At 33.2% G+C, this 16,620-nt stretch overlaps 2 protein-coding genes across 2 annotated transcripts; both read right to left on the bottom strand.

The window, feature by feature from the left end:
• Positions 1–987: 987 nt before the first annotated feature.
• On the bottom strand, positions 988–4,339 carry LOC132737711 (alpha-(1,3)-fucosyltransferase C-like). The gene is made up of 2 exons (XM_060725039.1): positions 3,985–4,339; positions 988–2,899 (listed from the first exon to the last, which is right to left on the bottom strand). The coding sequence occupies exon 2, from the start codon at positions 2,432–2,434 to the stop codon at positions 1,574–1,576; it is 861 nt and encodes a 286-aa protein (XP_060581022.1). The 5' UTR covers positions 2,435–2,899; positions 3,985–4,339; the 3' UTR covers positions 988–1,573.
• A 6,267-nt stretch (positions 4,340–10,606) lies between these two features.
• LOC132737710 (leucine-rich repeat and death domain-containing protein 1-like) lies at positions 10,607–16,245 on the bottom strand. Its single transcript, XM_060725038.1, has 3 exons — positions 16,110–16,245; positions 12,091–14,045; positions 10,607–11,797 (listed from the first exon to the last, which is right to left on the bottom strand). Exons 2-3 carry the CDS (start codon positions 14,042–14,044, stop codon positions 11,499–11,501), a joined length of 2,253 nt encoding a protein of 750 aa, XP_060581021.1. The 5' UTR covers position 14,045; positions 16,110–16,245; the 3' UTR covers positions 10,607–11,498.
• Positions 16,246–16,620: the final 375 nt, after the last annotated feature.

Genomic DNA, 16,620 nt, shown 5'->3' with positions numbered 1-16,620 from the left:
TCCAATGAGGTGATACGATGCGTGCGCATCCTCAAAGTTCTGATAGCGCGAACACTGAATATTGACCTTTTGTTTTAGCACCTGTCTTGTCAAAATGTGATTTAAATTCTGGATAACCGCTTGCCCCTCACCGCTGTGCTAGAAAATATTGGGAATGAAATGACATAAATTTCCAAGAAAAGTTGTTTTATTGAGATAAAGCATTTAAAATATGATAGAATATGGTAGAATATGCAAGAAAAAGTATTTGACATGTTTGCGCTTCAGATCGAAATATCCGTCCCTTTTATGTAGTTTTTTTACTTGGAACATATAATAACATGTGGAAGGTCATTGTATACACACCGGTCTCTCAAATATCGTCAGTAAGACCGGTGTACACAATGTGCGGAAGGTTAAATGAAAATCACGTCCTCCTGTTCTGTTTTCAATCATTTTCTTGCATACAGATGGAAGTAAGCCGGACCAGAGTTGGATGCATCTTATTATTATTACAGATGGAGGTAAGCCGGACCAGAGTTGGATGCATCTTATTATTATTACAGATGGTGGTAAGCCGGACTAGAGTTGGATGCATCTTGTTATTATTACAGATGGAGGTAAGACGGACTAGAGTTGGATGCATCTTAATATATTACAGATGGAGGTAAGACGGACTAGAGTTGGATGCATCTTATTATTATTGCAGATGGAGGTAAGACGGACCAGAGTTGGATGAGCTAGATGACATCCTGTGTTTAGAAGTTGCAGCACCATATGAAGGGAAGGTTGGTTGTCATAATTATAAATAATATGTTATAGAAATCAGACATAAATATTTGTTAATAAACAAATATTTGTTAATAAACAACATATGTATAAAAGTTTCTTCTTCATTCAATTCTTTCTTGTTTAAAGTCATAAACAAAATACCTAGCTGTTTTTTTGTTTTTTTTTCATATTTCACCCAAACAGTTTATTAAGTGTTTAGGAGAGGAATTTTACAGTCAACGCAACTAAGATTTGCAGGTGTACTGTAGTCACGTGATTGGATATCTGTTTGCAATATTTCTAATGAAAATCGCTTTCATTTGTTGTTTTGAATGACATATGATTGCAAAGAATGCCCTTCTTTGAGGGAATACATTACAACCTTTTCAATATCAAGCCGGACAAGTGACTGAAATATTAAATTGTACCATGTTGGAGCATTGAAATACACGAATGATATAAAACAGTGAACATAAATAACGTTATGGTTTTACTTTTAAAATGTCAGTCGTAAAATCATATACCCGCACATTCACATAATTTCGCAAACAATAAGTAAAAATACATTGGCTATAGGTATCATATGCACGCTACACGTAATGAATTAACTCAGATCTATTTCACAAAACTAGTACACATGTTTATACCCGTAAATAGCTTTAAAACATAATACAAATGAGTATTTTTCATTATGTTGGATTTCTACAGACCAATTGAGCTAGCGATCCTAAATTTTATACAAAATTATTTTTCACCTGTATATATTATACATAATGTTACGGTTTGTTTTTCATCAACTTTAGTAATTGATTTCGAACTATGTTTACCCTGTATCATTACTTATTACACATGCGTTTTCTAACCACCAAGCGCCAACATCTTTGATAGATTTCCGAAATTGTCTGAGATTATTTAACTTAAAGCATAAGTTGCAATACGCTATCTTGGCATGTTCTTGTTCTCCGATAACTTTAAAATGATCTTTAAGCTTCAGAATGTCTGTATATCTTTGCTCGTCCGATCCAAGTTTATTCAAATATCGAGCAAGTGATTTAGGCGATGTAAAATAATTTGTATCTATAAAAGTTCCTTTAGGGAGGAACTTCTGATAATCCCTGGCACCTCTTACCACTATGATGAGATCCCTGGAATACCACTTAAATGCCTTCTCAGTTATGTAGTCAATGCACAATGAGTTTTCAAAAGCTAAGTAAAACTTGAACTTTTTTGCCAAATCAATCTCGCAATTTAACTTATTCGAACATGATGAAGATTTGTTTGCATTACACCTACCAATGTTTGTTACATTGGTAAATTTTGCCAGTTCTTCGATATAAGACTCACGCTTACTTTGAGTTTGACAATGACTTACCATCCAAAGAAGAGATTCTGTTTTCTCCCGGAATATTTCACTATAGTTTTTATAAATGTCTCCAGTATAACCGTTCTTTTCAAACTTTGCATCAGTCGCACTGAACTGTCTTTTAAAATTATTTTCATTTTCCATGTCCTTGAATCCTTTCTCTTCGGCCGTATCATTAGAAATTACAGAACCGTAGAGATACTGAATATCAGAGTCTGTCCTATAGGTCATAGTGTAGTTAAAATAATTAAGATATATTTCGCTTGTAACGTTTGTGTAATTTAGATAAACCGGAGATTCTATTGAAACAAAAACAAACATTTGATCATCATCTCTGTGCTGGGGTATTTCGTTTGGGATATTGGCCACCTTGTATCAAGACAGCGTCTGCCTCTATAAACGTTTCTGTTGTTTCTCTAATATACACAGCTTCACAGTTTTGATAATGGAAACATTTGGATAAGTTTAAATTTGTAAGATGATCCTTTAACATACCATGATAAGGTCTGTAAAGCGCAATCACAAACTTCTTTTGCGTTAAATTCCTTTTCCATTCTTTACCATGCCTTATATCTGATATTCCCCTGTCGCTTGATGTTTTGTTTAATATTTCACCTGCATTATTTTTCGCAAATACATTCACTTTGAAAAGTGGATCCATGAATCCGATGGTATGACTTAGTTCCGACTTTATGTTCAGAATTATAATACATGCTACCAGTATGGAAAATATAAACAAGACCCGTGTATTACATGCCGGCATAGTTTCTCTCTGCTTACCTGATTCTGAAATAAGTAACACTATAAATTTAATACAAATCATGTGATGTTAATTAATATGCCAAATGAAAAATCTTCTTAGAATCTGTCTAATACTTTATCTGATATTCTGGATAAGATCTGAAGAAAGAAACAGACACACGAAAAGTTTGGCCTGTTGCTCGCAAGAAATCTGTTTCATAAAGGAATAATGTCGGTGCCAAAATTGACCCTGTCCCTTAGTCATGAGTTTTTCCTAAATTTATATTGTCAAAACTTTACAAATTCCTTAACACAAACAGAGATCTTAAATGATTAACAGAAAACAATGTCTAGTGGACTTGACCAAGTTTGTTCGAAATATACATGTAGTTATTGGATCAAAATGTACTCCGCTCCGAAGGGTTTTAGACTGTTTTATTTGTATATAGATTACAAAATAACTTTCACTGAAACGTGGTGTTGGTGTTGGTAGTTTTCACTCCGGATCACGGCAGTAAGCCATGTCGTTCCTGGGCAGGCTGTCAAGCAGTTTACCAGTACTTGTTACCTTCACTTTCGCAAGGAACTGAAACGTATGTACACACCAGAGCAGAGGTACAATGCGAATAACCATAGAAAAGATTTCACGAAAGTTACCTGCACTCCTCGGGGTTTTGATTTTTTACATAGATTCTCCAGCCTCAGGGAACTGATATGCCACAAAACTGTTGTGTGTTTTCTTTTCTTTTTTCAAAACACCTCGAAAGCTTATCTTTATAAAATCACATTGACTTTCTTTCTTTGTCAAAAAGAAAACTAAATACAATGTTTAAATAAATAAAAATTTTCATCCTGATTTAGACATATTCATTTTTATCAAGTTTCATTTCTAAGATTTCCATAACATACAGAAATTTATTGCAATATCATGATAAGGAAAGTGGATTGAACTAAAAGCTTAAAGCTTTTTGTTATTCTCTCCATAAATTTTCATCTTGCCTTCGGAATTGGGGATTTCATTTTTACTTCAGGTATACTAAGGTACTTTTTAAGGTAAGTTTAGTCATAATAAAAATCCGATGAAGAAGAAAAAACTACACAACGAAGAAATAATATACATGTACACTTACTTTTATCCAAAACAGATAAAACAACAATTCTATATATGGTTAATTGTTTTTTTTTTCTTCTTAATTTTGTGAAATCACAAAACTATTTTTTTTTTGGTGGACAACAAACTCTCGTAAAATTGGCGCCTCTAAAAAGAAAACACATGTAACTCGACTTCCGCTTAAGTTATATGATTTGAATCAATGTTCCAATTGAATGTAAAACTTTTAATTTCTTAACCTGTATTAGCCATGAGTGATACTACATCAAACTTTATCAAATTTTAATTTAACGTTTCCTAAGAAATGCTGTATTTAGTCCAATACCTAATCCATATTCATCCATTTTGCTTTTATTTTTTTGAATTGCAAATATATTTAATGATGCGAAACGAGTTTACGGGATATGTACTTTTGAGTACAACTCTTCCTTGATTTTATCATCGATTTCATTTGAACAATTTCATACCCGAACAAACACTATAGAAACATTGCCAAAACACTAACACACATACATTAGATGGTGTGCATAAAGGGTATATATGAGGAACAATTGGTTATATGTGTATTACAACAGAAGTTTTTTTTTATATTGACAGTAAGTTTTTTTTATACATGCATTGAAACTATGCGCGTTTTAGTTTACATATAGCTTTTAATTTAATATTTGAACATTTAAGGTGACAACAGACACTTTCCGAGGTACTCACATAAATGTCATTTAAACAAAGTTATTTTAGTAATAATTGTTATTTATTTAATCTTTGTGCATTAAATGTCGTTGATCATCATAAAAAATAACATATTTTAAAAAAATGCCTTTGTAAATGTTTGATTTTGAATAAAAATCCTAAAATTTTAAATCGTCATATTAAAGTCATTTTTTATTTTTTTGTCATCAAACTTTTGGAAAATAACCATACTTATATTATCTGGGGAACCGTGTCTCAAATTTCTTCTATCTTTTCTCAAAAAAATATTACATAACGTCAAACATTTTATGCGACTTTTTTCACCATACATATTACGTAATTAAAGATAATTAAGTCGCTGATTGAGCAAACAAAAATCCCTGACACGGTTCCCTCCGTAAATGAATTTCCTTTCATGTGCTTTAAACCGCATGTTAATTGCTTGATTATTGAAAAAGTTATGCCGATTCAAAGTTAGTCCGACCCGCATCAAACGAAGTGTCATAAATCGGCTGTTCTCTCTCGGACCCCTACGTTTCACGCTAAATAATTGCATAATACACAAATATCGCACCAGAGAGGGTCACAAGTTGCGGTAACATACTCTAACAACATTTTATGACCCAGTGACATCTGACCAATTAAAAAGCTGCTGATTAATATCAGTTTATAGCCGAAATTTCTTCAATTCTTAACGTGATTTACTCTCCATCTGGTATCGGTCGCACATGTCACGTGACTATCGGTAAAATTTGAGGCACTCAGTGGGGGGAAATGGAACGCATGTGCGCGCCGCTAGCGGTGTATTTAATTGTTTCCTTTTTGAAGTTTATTATTATTATCATCAGCATTATTATTGTATTATACCAGTGTCACTCTGCCTGTGTATTCGTGTATGAAATTCCGTGAAAATATAAAATAAAATAACAAAAAACTGAGCTTCTGCCAGTCTTTTAAAGTCCATGGTAGATGTACAAATAAGAACGGGATATTATATATTTTTTCCACCAAATTGATAATGCTTCACATATTTTAATAGAAATAAAAGGTATTACTCGATCATTTTGATCTGGCCTTCTTGACTTCTATTATGAATATCACCTATGCACGGCATAGAGATCCAGTTTCTACCGGGTTAGATAATAAATTTCATACTTTGTCCCAGATTTATTAGTACTGTGTCCGATTTACTGGCGAACTATTTATTTTCACTGACAATATATTTCAATATCTTTTTTTTATTCATAGAGAAATAATCATCCTCAGACAATCTAAAATGGTTTAGAAATTTGTCAGGGACACCTTACCACAAGTCACATAGGCGTTCACATAAAAAATGTTGTCTGTTTTTGTTGTTGTTTTACTTGACATTGTTAGAAAACGAGGTTGAATGTAAAGTAAGCCCTTGAATCCGTACAAAAGTCTATCACTTCAATGTAATATCTATCAGATTAACGGGACAGACAAATTATTTTCACACATTATGGATATTTTAGCAACTACATTTTTAATCAACCCCGTGGTCGTGTGCGATTTGCCGCTATGCTTAATTATTTATGTTTCATACATTATGTTACATTGGCGGACAATTTCTTAATTTATAAAAAAGGCTAAATGTTAAGATATTCATAAAAGATGTACGGTAGTTGTACGATACATGTATTACGAGAAGTATGGACCAGTATGGACCTATAATTTACGGATATATGGAACTACCGATTTCCCTCATTGATGCCTCAACAGGGGGCGGAGCGTTATCGATAATCGACAGGTTACGCGAATTGCAGATACAAATAGTATAGGTACCGTTTTAAAACGTTTAAAAACACATTTTTTGGACAAACTGCTTCCAAAATTAAATCACGAATGTGTTCAGAAAAGGTTGATAAATCTACTTAGCAAAAAATCTCATTTTAGGTATTTTCAGTGATAATTGACTCCGTTGTCACCTTAAATCGTTGCTAAATGCACCTATATATGTCATAGTATGTGGTTCTTTTATTCATGTTATAATGTATTAACTATGGCTGATCGATATGGTGAGGCTTGTTTCGGAGGAGTTGAGAAGATATGTTGATTATAAATCCTACTATTACCAGACTACTCGAATACTAGGTGTCATTTAGTCAGATTATGTCGAAGAGGAAATACTTTAAAGTAAACTAGGCAAGTGATTTTTATTTCAGAATGGACAAAACCACTGTCATCGTAGTGGCTGGCACAACATATGGTGCTCGCAACCAATCAATCCTTATGTACTAGATGCCAAGTTGGAAATTCAAAGCTGTATTATTTGTATATAGGCCGAATGGTCGCTGCAGTATGCTGTAAAAAGAATTTTAAATACACAGCACAACTCTCTACTGCACTATTCTTTATTCTCTTATTTTGCATTTTCTCTTAATATTGTATAGTGTTCAATAAGTTACAAAATGAATACTTCATAAGAAACATTTTTAAATTTATTCATGTTAAATAGGCCTTATAAGCCCAAAACAAACCTGAAAAGCAAAGAAAATACAATAAGGTAAATTATGCATGAAATTGTCAAATTGTAGTACATGTATAAGCATTAACAGTCAGTTAAGATATCATCAGTGGCAATATCTAGATAATTGGCATATATTTTTTAGTTCACGGCGTATATAGCATGTAATAGTATATGTAATTTTACCTACCTTGCTTAGTACATAAATTATATAGATTTTCTGATCAATCCGGAAGAATGCTTCTACATTAAGTACTAAAGTGAGTACAAATATTACCTGCCTATTGGTCGTCCATATGTGACAAAATCCATTTGTCAAAAGTAAACGCAAGACACCCAAGGTTATTTTCTGACCAACGATACAAAACTTTATAGCATAATGAAGAAAATGAAAGTACTCTAGTTCCATTTATATAATTTCGATGTCAGAAACTTGGTTGTACTCTAGTGTGTATGACGGTGTAATTAACATTTGAACTTTATACAATACAAATGGAGCTGGGGTATGTATGTACATTAGAAATGATATTTCTTTTAATGTTAGATATGATTTGTCAAACAACTTAAATGAATGTTTATTTGTTGAATACTTTTGCCCCGGAATAAACATAGTATTGTAGGAACACTATATAGGTCCCCTTAACAAACCGCTTTCAATAAGTATTCAGACTTAACTTTATCTTAACTTTCTTTTGAAAATGAAATATATATACTGGGAGATATGAATATATGCTTTTTGAAAGAAATTTGTTTTCTGTGATACTTTTCCTAGAGGTTACTTCTACACTATCCACCTGCTTTTCCTGGGAAAAAACCGATGACTTTAAAATTTGATATTCCTATGGTCAAAGTAAGACTTTAGCGGATTAATCATTCTCTGAAGCTCTCTTTAATTCAGTCCTCTGCTAAAAAGGGTGGTGGGGGATATGTACTTTTTTAAGATCCGTCTAATGAGACAACATAACAATAATCGCTTATTAATTATATTTAGACTATTTAGGTCATTCAAGAATAGTAAAAATTATATAGGAGACATCGTACACCCTTGCCTGACACCGTATAGACATTCTTTGTACGAAATTTATGCATGTACCAGTTGATATTAATTCTGGTTTGGTTATAATCATACATCAGTGGATGTTGTTAAAATGATTTTGATATTGTAGGGCCGGGGTACGGTATTTCGAGAGTCCCGGGTTCGAGTCCCGCTCAGGCAGCATATTTTTCACACCCTGTGATAATTTTACGCAATACTTTTGAACGTGCATGCTAAGAGAATACTATTGTTTCTTTTTCCATGTCTACGCGAGCATTTTTTTCGAATATTTTTCTTTTTTGCAGATAAATCTAGATTGGCAGAAGTATCAATGGTCAAAGAACCCCATGTATAGGCAACAAATAATATGTTACCAATTACGTATACAAAATCCTGAAATAAAGTTATTTCTCAATTTTTGCGTTTATTCTATTCTGTGTATTTTTCACGTTTGGTCTAGTGTTTCATCTGTTTCAGATTTTAAGATTTCCAAAAGAGCTTTTTTTCTAATTTTGATACTAAGCATAATTATGTTGTCTTGTTTGATGAACTTCAAAACTTGCAGATGCAACAAATGTATTGAGTAGAAAAACCGACCAAAAAAGTCACTTGTCAATTATCAAAATATACACATGGCCGTCTCGACATATCTTTAATAACTCCGAGCTAGGAAGCTGAAACCTTAAACGGAGTTTGTATCATAAACATTGCCTTAAGGAATGGGCAAAAATTTGACAATAACTTACAATTCCATTTATATTGAGAAATTCACTTGACAAATATTCATGACTTGGTGGCCATTTTGTCAAGTTTGCAAACATTTCGTTAGTTTTTTTAACCAAGTATATCTATCCATAAAAATCGTGCCTTACGGATTTTGCAATAATCCCTTCACAGAGACGTTATTTGCGTTATCACAAACTACTACGTTCTCTTATACATGTCTAACAGTCTTATCAGTCAGATAAGGCCAACAAGACCATCCTTGTCACGTTGACCTACCTTTAAGACAATTACTCGTCTGGTGAAAACATCTGAAAAAGTGTTTGCCATGAAACTTTTAACAGGATTGTTCGTTTTATGTTTATTTTCTGGTAAGTACATGCAAATTTCTAAAAATAAGCAAGTAATCGAATGCATATATGACTATTTGCATTCCTATTTGAAAAAAAAAGACAACAGTTTTGTGATTTGTATACACATGTATTGACAATTTTACTTTTTCCGTCATTTTGAAAGGCATTTATGCTTAAGATTTATTTGAGTTCTGGTAAGGAATAAATTAAATCAATATTAACGTTACAGAACATTTTCTGATATGTTGCCGTTAGTATCTCTATGACGTTACTAACTGAAGAATTAATAGAAGTCAGAACATGATAAATAATTTCAATTTGTTGCAGGAGTTCAGCTGGCTGCTATCCAGCACGGATGCCCTGGTGGATTAGGTCTAGTAAATTGTTTTGTTGACCCATGTATGAATGCAATACGTCTAGGTTGTCATGGCTACCCTGATGCTAAATGCGTGTATGTATCAATTAATGTCTTTTACAAGAAAATCTTTTAAAAATATTAATTAAACAGTTGCTTCAACGGGAGTGTAACTGGTTTTATCAACCGCACTTCAATCATGAAGATTTTAAAAAATACCAATTTTCCACAAAACCACTTGCTCTTCTCGTCAGGTTAATGAACAAATTACCAGTAAATTACAATATATCCCGGTATTAATTGTTAAAGTAGTATTATAGGTCACATGTTATGCAACAAAATTGCGCTTTGACAAATAATGATAATAGTAAGCACATTTGTCTATCTAACGTAAAGTAATTTGATAATTAAATTATTTATACATATGTATTATTTCAGATCAAACTATTGTGGTGGCTGTAATGCTGAGTGGTATGATCTTAGTGATGGTCTTGTCATTTGTCACTGAAATGTCCGATTTACACAAAGTTATCAAATAAAAGAAGACGCACTACATAATGAAAAATTGTTGTTCAAATGTTCAAAAATGTAGTGTATAAAATGTACAAGAAATTTATAGAATGAGATTTCTTCTCCAATTCCTGCCGAGGCGTGCACGTTGCGGAGAAGGCGCCGGGCAAATCAAGGTTCAGTCATCCTTAGAAGCAGTGATGATTGGCTGACCTGTAGTAACTACAGGCAGGATTTGCGGCAAGATCAATAACATCCCCGATGAGGCAACAGATACAGACCTGCAAAGACGCCGAAAGTCTCGGACATACGGTTTATTCCGGTGCCGAGTATAAATAAACTTAAAACATAAAAACTCATTCGGCAAATGCTTAAATAAGTCTTCATTTCAAAGTAGAAAATTGTTGATTCGATTGCCTTTAATTGACACGGAATATTATTCGCTAAGCATTTAAAATAGCTGATAGACATAACAAACACTTCAACTTAAATAGAATATCTTATTAACAAAAATGTTCATAGCATGTAAAGATCTAACGGCATAAATTACATTAAAGATGTACTTTAAAGTCAACAAAAGAAATGAATACAAAACTAATATGGTGTGTATATGGTACATGTTAGCTATTATAACGTTTATAATGTCACTATTTATAAATTTAGAAAAATAAACACGATTAAATAGCTGCAGTTTGTAATCACTTATCATTTAATTTGAAATGTTTACACGATCTCGATAGCTTATCACATTCACTCGTACCCTAATGGGATAGAAAATCATACATAAAATTACAAGTAGTATCCTTCAGATAGCAACTAGAACTTTCAAGCAAATTTTACAAATGTAAAAGATACTCAATACATGTACAGGTATAAATAAATTGACCCGGTTGGCTCGAATTATAACATGACAAAAACTTGAAACTTACTGAAGAGACCTCTGTTGTAATTACTATTTGGACCTTCCCGCGTGCAAACAAACATTGTTTTTGAAGACTGGTTGGACGCGGTATGAAATGAAAGGCAGGTCAAACTGTATTATTTGTTGTAATACATATTAAAACATTCATTATACACGAAATCAAATTCTCTCGTACGTTTATTCTTTGTTCAACTGTCAACTTGCAACAATTAAAGCACTTGCACGGCTTCTCTAGAGTTTACCCATCAAAATATAGTGTTTGCAATGTTGAAAGTTAGAAAATAGCAGTTTCTTTCAAATAGAATGCTATTTGATTTTGTTTGAAAGATCCTGGAAATTATAATGTAAACGTATTTGATATTTAATTCAATCCAAAACCCCAACAACAGTTACATCACGTTGAAAAAAAAATAAGTTCGTTGTTGTTTCTTTCTTGTATGAATCAGAATAACATGATCAAAGTCTCAACCTTTGCGAGTATATCTTCATTGTTTTGAGCTTTTCGCAGATCTGTGTGTACCCTATAATGTGAAATACTCGAATAAGCTCGTCAATCGTTGCTAACGGGCCCTTGTATTCCTTCCAATACAGCAAAGAATGATACACACGATCTTGAAGTTTGTCCTTTCCATAATACGTCTGCTCGATTTCCGTTATCTTTTCTTCCGGAAGTTTGAATTTCTTCATCAAGTAACGTAATTCGTTCTTGTTTAACAAGCTCTTCACGACATCCAACATTTTCATTAACAGAAGTTCTATAAAAAGAAAATAGTGCATATTTATTAATTAAGTCGTCAGAAACTAACACAATTTTCAAAGATATAAAAAAAAATCTTTAAAAAAATTAATCATAGCTAGTACATATAAGATTTTAGTTTCTTTTTCCACCCAAAACATGTACACGACAATGGTAATCAACAATTAAAGAAGCCTTAATATCACACAGGACAACAAACTTAGTATTGAGGGTGATAAGTTGAATAATCCAGCTAAAATGAACTTGAACAGAAATCTCAACATAGTATAAAATCATATAGCAAGTTCATACCTTCACGTTCTAGGGCTCGTCTGATGAATCTTCCAATAGGTTGCACCACACCACTGACACATACATCCATCGGAGGCGTCCTTAATGGGTTTCCGTGGAGACGTAACTCTTTCAGATGTGTCAACTTGTCAAAGTTTTCCGGCAGTGATGCAAGTTGGTTGTCGTTAAGATGTAAAACTTTCAATCCTTCCATCTCACAAATAGATGGTGGGAGATCTTGAATCTCGTTGTGGTCGGCAATCAACGCGGTCAGGTTTCTCATCGTGCTGATTGTGTTTGGTAAAGTGCGGAGTGTATTGTTGGATAATATAAGATGACGAACACTTGAAAATTCGATTTCGCTTGGCAGAGTGTGGACTTTATGCCCCTCGGATTGCTCAAATTTCAATCTGTCTAAATTTGGGATGGAAATCACTGGCTTTGGAAATTCCAAAAACATGTTGTTTGAAAGATTAAGCTCTACGAGGCTGGTCAATTTTGACACTGTTTCGGGAATGTCCTCGATGCAATTATTTGCAAGGTCTAGCATTTGAAGCTGACCAAGGGTACACAGTTCACTGGTAAAAAACTGAACTTTGTTCTTTCCCATGTCAAACACTGCTAATCTCTCCAAATTTGCTATTTCGCCCGGAATAACTTCAATAGCGTTCACTTGAAAATCCAGAACTTCAAGGCATCGAAGTTGACAGATCTCCTTCGGGAACACACTAAAATTGTTTCTGCTTAGGTTTAGTTGTCGGAGTTTCACTAGATCTCCAAAGTTTCCTGGCAAATTTGTCAACATGTTCTTGTCGAGAGACAACAGCTGTAATTCCATTAGTGAGCCAATCGCTTCCGGCAGCGCCTTGAATTTATTTTCGGTGAGAACAAATGTGTGCATCACCTTTAAGTTTTCCAACTCAACTGGTAGTGAAGAAATGCTGTTTCTTAAAAGACTAAGAACTTCCAGTTTCGAACACCAAAACAAATCTTCTGGAACACTTGTGAGGCAGTTATTTCCCAAATACAGTTCTTTGAGAAATGCAAGTTTTGAGATAGCCTTCGGTATAGCTTTCAATTTATTATTTTCTAAACCCAATACTTCAAGCTTGGACAATTCGCAAATCTCATCGGGAAGGTATTCCAACTGGTTACCATTCAAACCTAGCACTGTAAGATTAGACAGATTTCTTATTTCCGGTTGAATCTTCTGCAATCTATTACCACTCATTGTCAACTCCTGAAGGGTGTTCAGCCAAAACACTTGTATTGGTATGAACTCGAAATCATTATCATCAAGCAGAAGCTGTTCTAAGAATATAAGATTCTCTAATTCACGTGGCAAATTTGTCATTTGATTTCCCGAAAGTCCCAACCTTCTCAGCTCGTCAATTCTACAAACTTCCGGTGTCAAGAAATCTAGTTCATTTCTTTCAAGACCGAGCACTTCTAAATTTTGTAGACATGAAATGTCGTCCGGTATTGCTTTTATCCTGTTTTCATTTAAAAGAAGACATCGAAGGCTTTCCAGGTATCCAATTTGTGACGGAATCTCCGATATTCTATTGCCACTTGCTAGAAGTTGAGTCAAATTTGGAAGCCCGGATATGTCCGCCGGAAGATGTTGAATGTCATTATTTGATATATCTAATATTTCCAACCTGAACAGAGAAAATATGTTTGAATTCAGATGAGTTAGACGATTCCCCGATAGAACAAGACTCTGTAGATGCTCTAACTCTATGATTTCGTCAGGTATTTCTGTGAGTTGATTCTCAGCAAGTAAGATGGAGTTTAGTGCCTCTAGTTGAAATGCTGAGGATGGAACACGAATAAGCGCCTGCTCGTTTAAATCAAGAACGAGTTTCTTCCCGTCCGCGTAAACGTTTCCAGAAAGATCTACTTCTTCTTGAATTGTTGCAAATTCCTCCGCCTCCTCATCAAAATCGGGTTCTGGTTCAACGCCGTTCTCCATTCTAAAACAATGAAAACTGTGTTTTATTAATACTTCGTGAGTTATAGTATAATAAATTTTGGTATACTAGTATAAGGAAACTGCCGTGTTTGTATTTAACATTCCAATGTCTAAGCAATGTCTTAACGTGGGGACCAGTGGTATTATGATCTCTGTAATGAGATCATGGCTCATTTGATAGTTGTAAAGATATGACTGTGTGCATATATGAGTTCTTTCTTCAAGAGACGTCCGTTGTTATTTTTTATTATTGAACATAGGTGATGCCATTATGATATTTAAGTGTCGTACGTTTCAATAAAGAGACGTAGACATAAAGGAGACATAATTTGTGGTTCAATGAAAAGTTCAAAGTATTCATTAATATTTTCTTCTTTTAACAGTTGCAAAAATTGAATTTCATTTACTACATTCAAAGATTTTTTTTTTACTTTCGTGAAAAAAGTCATCAAATCACAATATGCTCTAACATATCTTGTTCATAAATAATGTGACAAAATATCGACTAGCATATGATTTTTTCACATAGAATTAGGGCACAGGTTAATCGTTATACAAAATGTAGATTCAAAAAGTTAATCTCTGATTCTATTAACGAATTACCATTTCCAAGTCTATATTAATATATAGGTGTCCTGAAAAAGTGACATAAAAACGACAGATTAACGACTTTTGCGATCTATATAAGCCGGATTATTTGTTTTAAAACTTCAAAACCCATTTGTGAAATGCTTACAGATCTATAATCATTGTTTGCTCTTATGTTTAAATGACCTCGTAAAACTATCTAATGGTTATATTCTAGCATGGGCTTTTGTTAGGCGCGTTTGATATGTACGATGTATCATAAAGAAGTGCAACTAAATCTCCCTGTGAGATAATGCAATTCTATGTTCCGCAAACAACTGAGAACATAAACATGATATTATTATTATTATTAATTTGTGTCTCCGAACAAATTAAATGATTAATTCCGATTAATTTATTCGAACATTTTTTCTCTTTTATTTCCATAGAGCAATCCGTTAATTATTATCAATTATTTTACAGTCTAATAACTTGCGATCAAATTTCCCTCATTGTAAACAATACAAATCAATTTCTTTTACCAATTGTTGATCCGAACGAAAGATTAATTACCTACAATGCATATATGCGTTAACAATCTTATATATTTTCTTTCCATAACTGGAAACCATTCAGAAAAAAAACTTTTATTTAGGTGTCAATGAAAGTAATAGTATGCGGATGAAGTGGTATAGAGATAATCTAAATATTTGTGCAGAGATTTAATCCGGCTGTATAAAAATGTTAATAGATTATATACATAGATCTATATATACAAAGATTAAACCTTTAAAATATAGAATGGGCTAGCTGCATGGTCCCACATACCGCTTGCAAGCCATGCATGAAATACAGTTTAAAACATTTTACTTCTTTCCTTTCAAGTTTATATTACTCATTGGGCAGTAAGATAACGGGAAGATTTTTCAAACTTGTTATCTTAGAAGTCGCGGTGTTGTGCAAGCATATATATTAAATAAATCTTTAAAATAGTCATAAAGTTTTAAACCACTTTGATCGTGCATGGTTTCAAAGTATGCAAAAAAATATATGCTTATCTAGTTGAACGTGCATTCAATCAACATAATGAAAATAGCAATATCTAAGCGATAATCAGTGTATACTTGGCCATTAGGTCTATGTGTACAAATGTGTTTAACTTACAATTATATTAAAATAACATTAAATAATATGATCCATTGACATTACTAAATTTCTGTATGAATGCATTTTGATACGTTGCATTGCGGTCACTTCCCCTGTTAACAAATCAGGCGTTACTGAAATTTCGCCTACTTTGACTGTTAATTAAGATCTAGATATTCAATAAGTCTATAAGTGTATAGATTCTACAACTATATTTTTTATTATTAATTACGCTGTCACACTGTAGCAGTACTAATTAAAAATCAATGTTAATGCCAAATTAAAACACGTTGACGGGGAAAACCCTGTCTTGAATAATATTCATATTGTACAACTTAATTGAGAAATTTACCTTTATGTTTGTTTGAATTCAATCAAGATATCCAAAACTTCATTTTGACAAGTGCCTGTTTCATAGGACGCCCAATGTTGTCAAGTACGATCAGGATCACGTACTTTTCGAGATTTACGCGAGAGGTGGGAGTTAAGGTGCGCATGCGTAGTAAAACAGGAAGTGAAAGTAGATGCAAACACGACAGAATCGGAAAATAATAGTGTAAAAATGATGTTTTACAACACTATTTCTGTTTATTTATAAACGACGCTGCACAATATGTAAGATATTTTGTACTGCCATAAAAAATTAACATTGACACTTTGTTGTCATTGAAATATTCATAAAAATCGGCTTATAAACACAGGAAATTAGCCCCTCCCCCACCCAAAAGCCAACTTTCATTGAAATGTCACTTGCTTAATAAAAAGTATTGGTTCTTCGACCGAAGATTTGCTGACTTTGCTTTGATGAGAATAAAAAGATTTTTATCTAAGATGAAAATTAATGATATCGTGTCTGGATAAGA

The sequence above is a fragment of the Ruditapes philippinarum genome, unplaced genomic scaffold (assembly GCF_026571515.1).
Source record: "Ruditapes philippinarum isolate M1 unplaced genomic scaffold, ASM2657151v2 ctg10165_1_1_1_1, whole genome shotgun sequence".
NCBI classification, from domain to species: Eukaryota; Metazoa; Mollusca; class Bivalvia; order Venerida; family Veneridae; genus Ruditapes; species Ruditapes philippinarum.
Note: the sequence above shows the minus strand (reverse complement) of the source record. Positions and strands in the feature narration are given on the sequence as shown.

What these genes read in the sequence shown, in the direction of transcription:
- LOC132737711 (XM_060725039.1), bottom strand. Translation starts at nt 2,434, where the DNA reads ATGTTTGTTTTTGTTTCAATAGAATCTCCGGTTTATCTAAATTACACA.
- LOC132737710 (XM_060725038.1), bottom strand. Translation starts at nt 14,044, where the DNA reads ATGGAGAACGGCGTTGAACCAGAACCCGATTTTGATGAGGAGGCGGAG. An exon ending in ACGAGCCCTAGAACGTGAAG is followed by an intron (nt 11,798 to 12,090) that starts GTATGAACTTGC and finishes TTCTTTTTATAG; the next exon opens with AACTTCTGTTAATGAAAATG.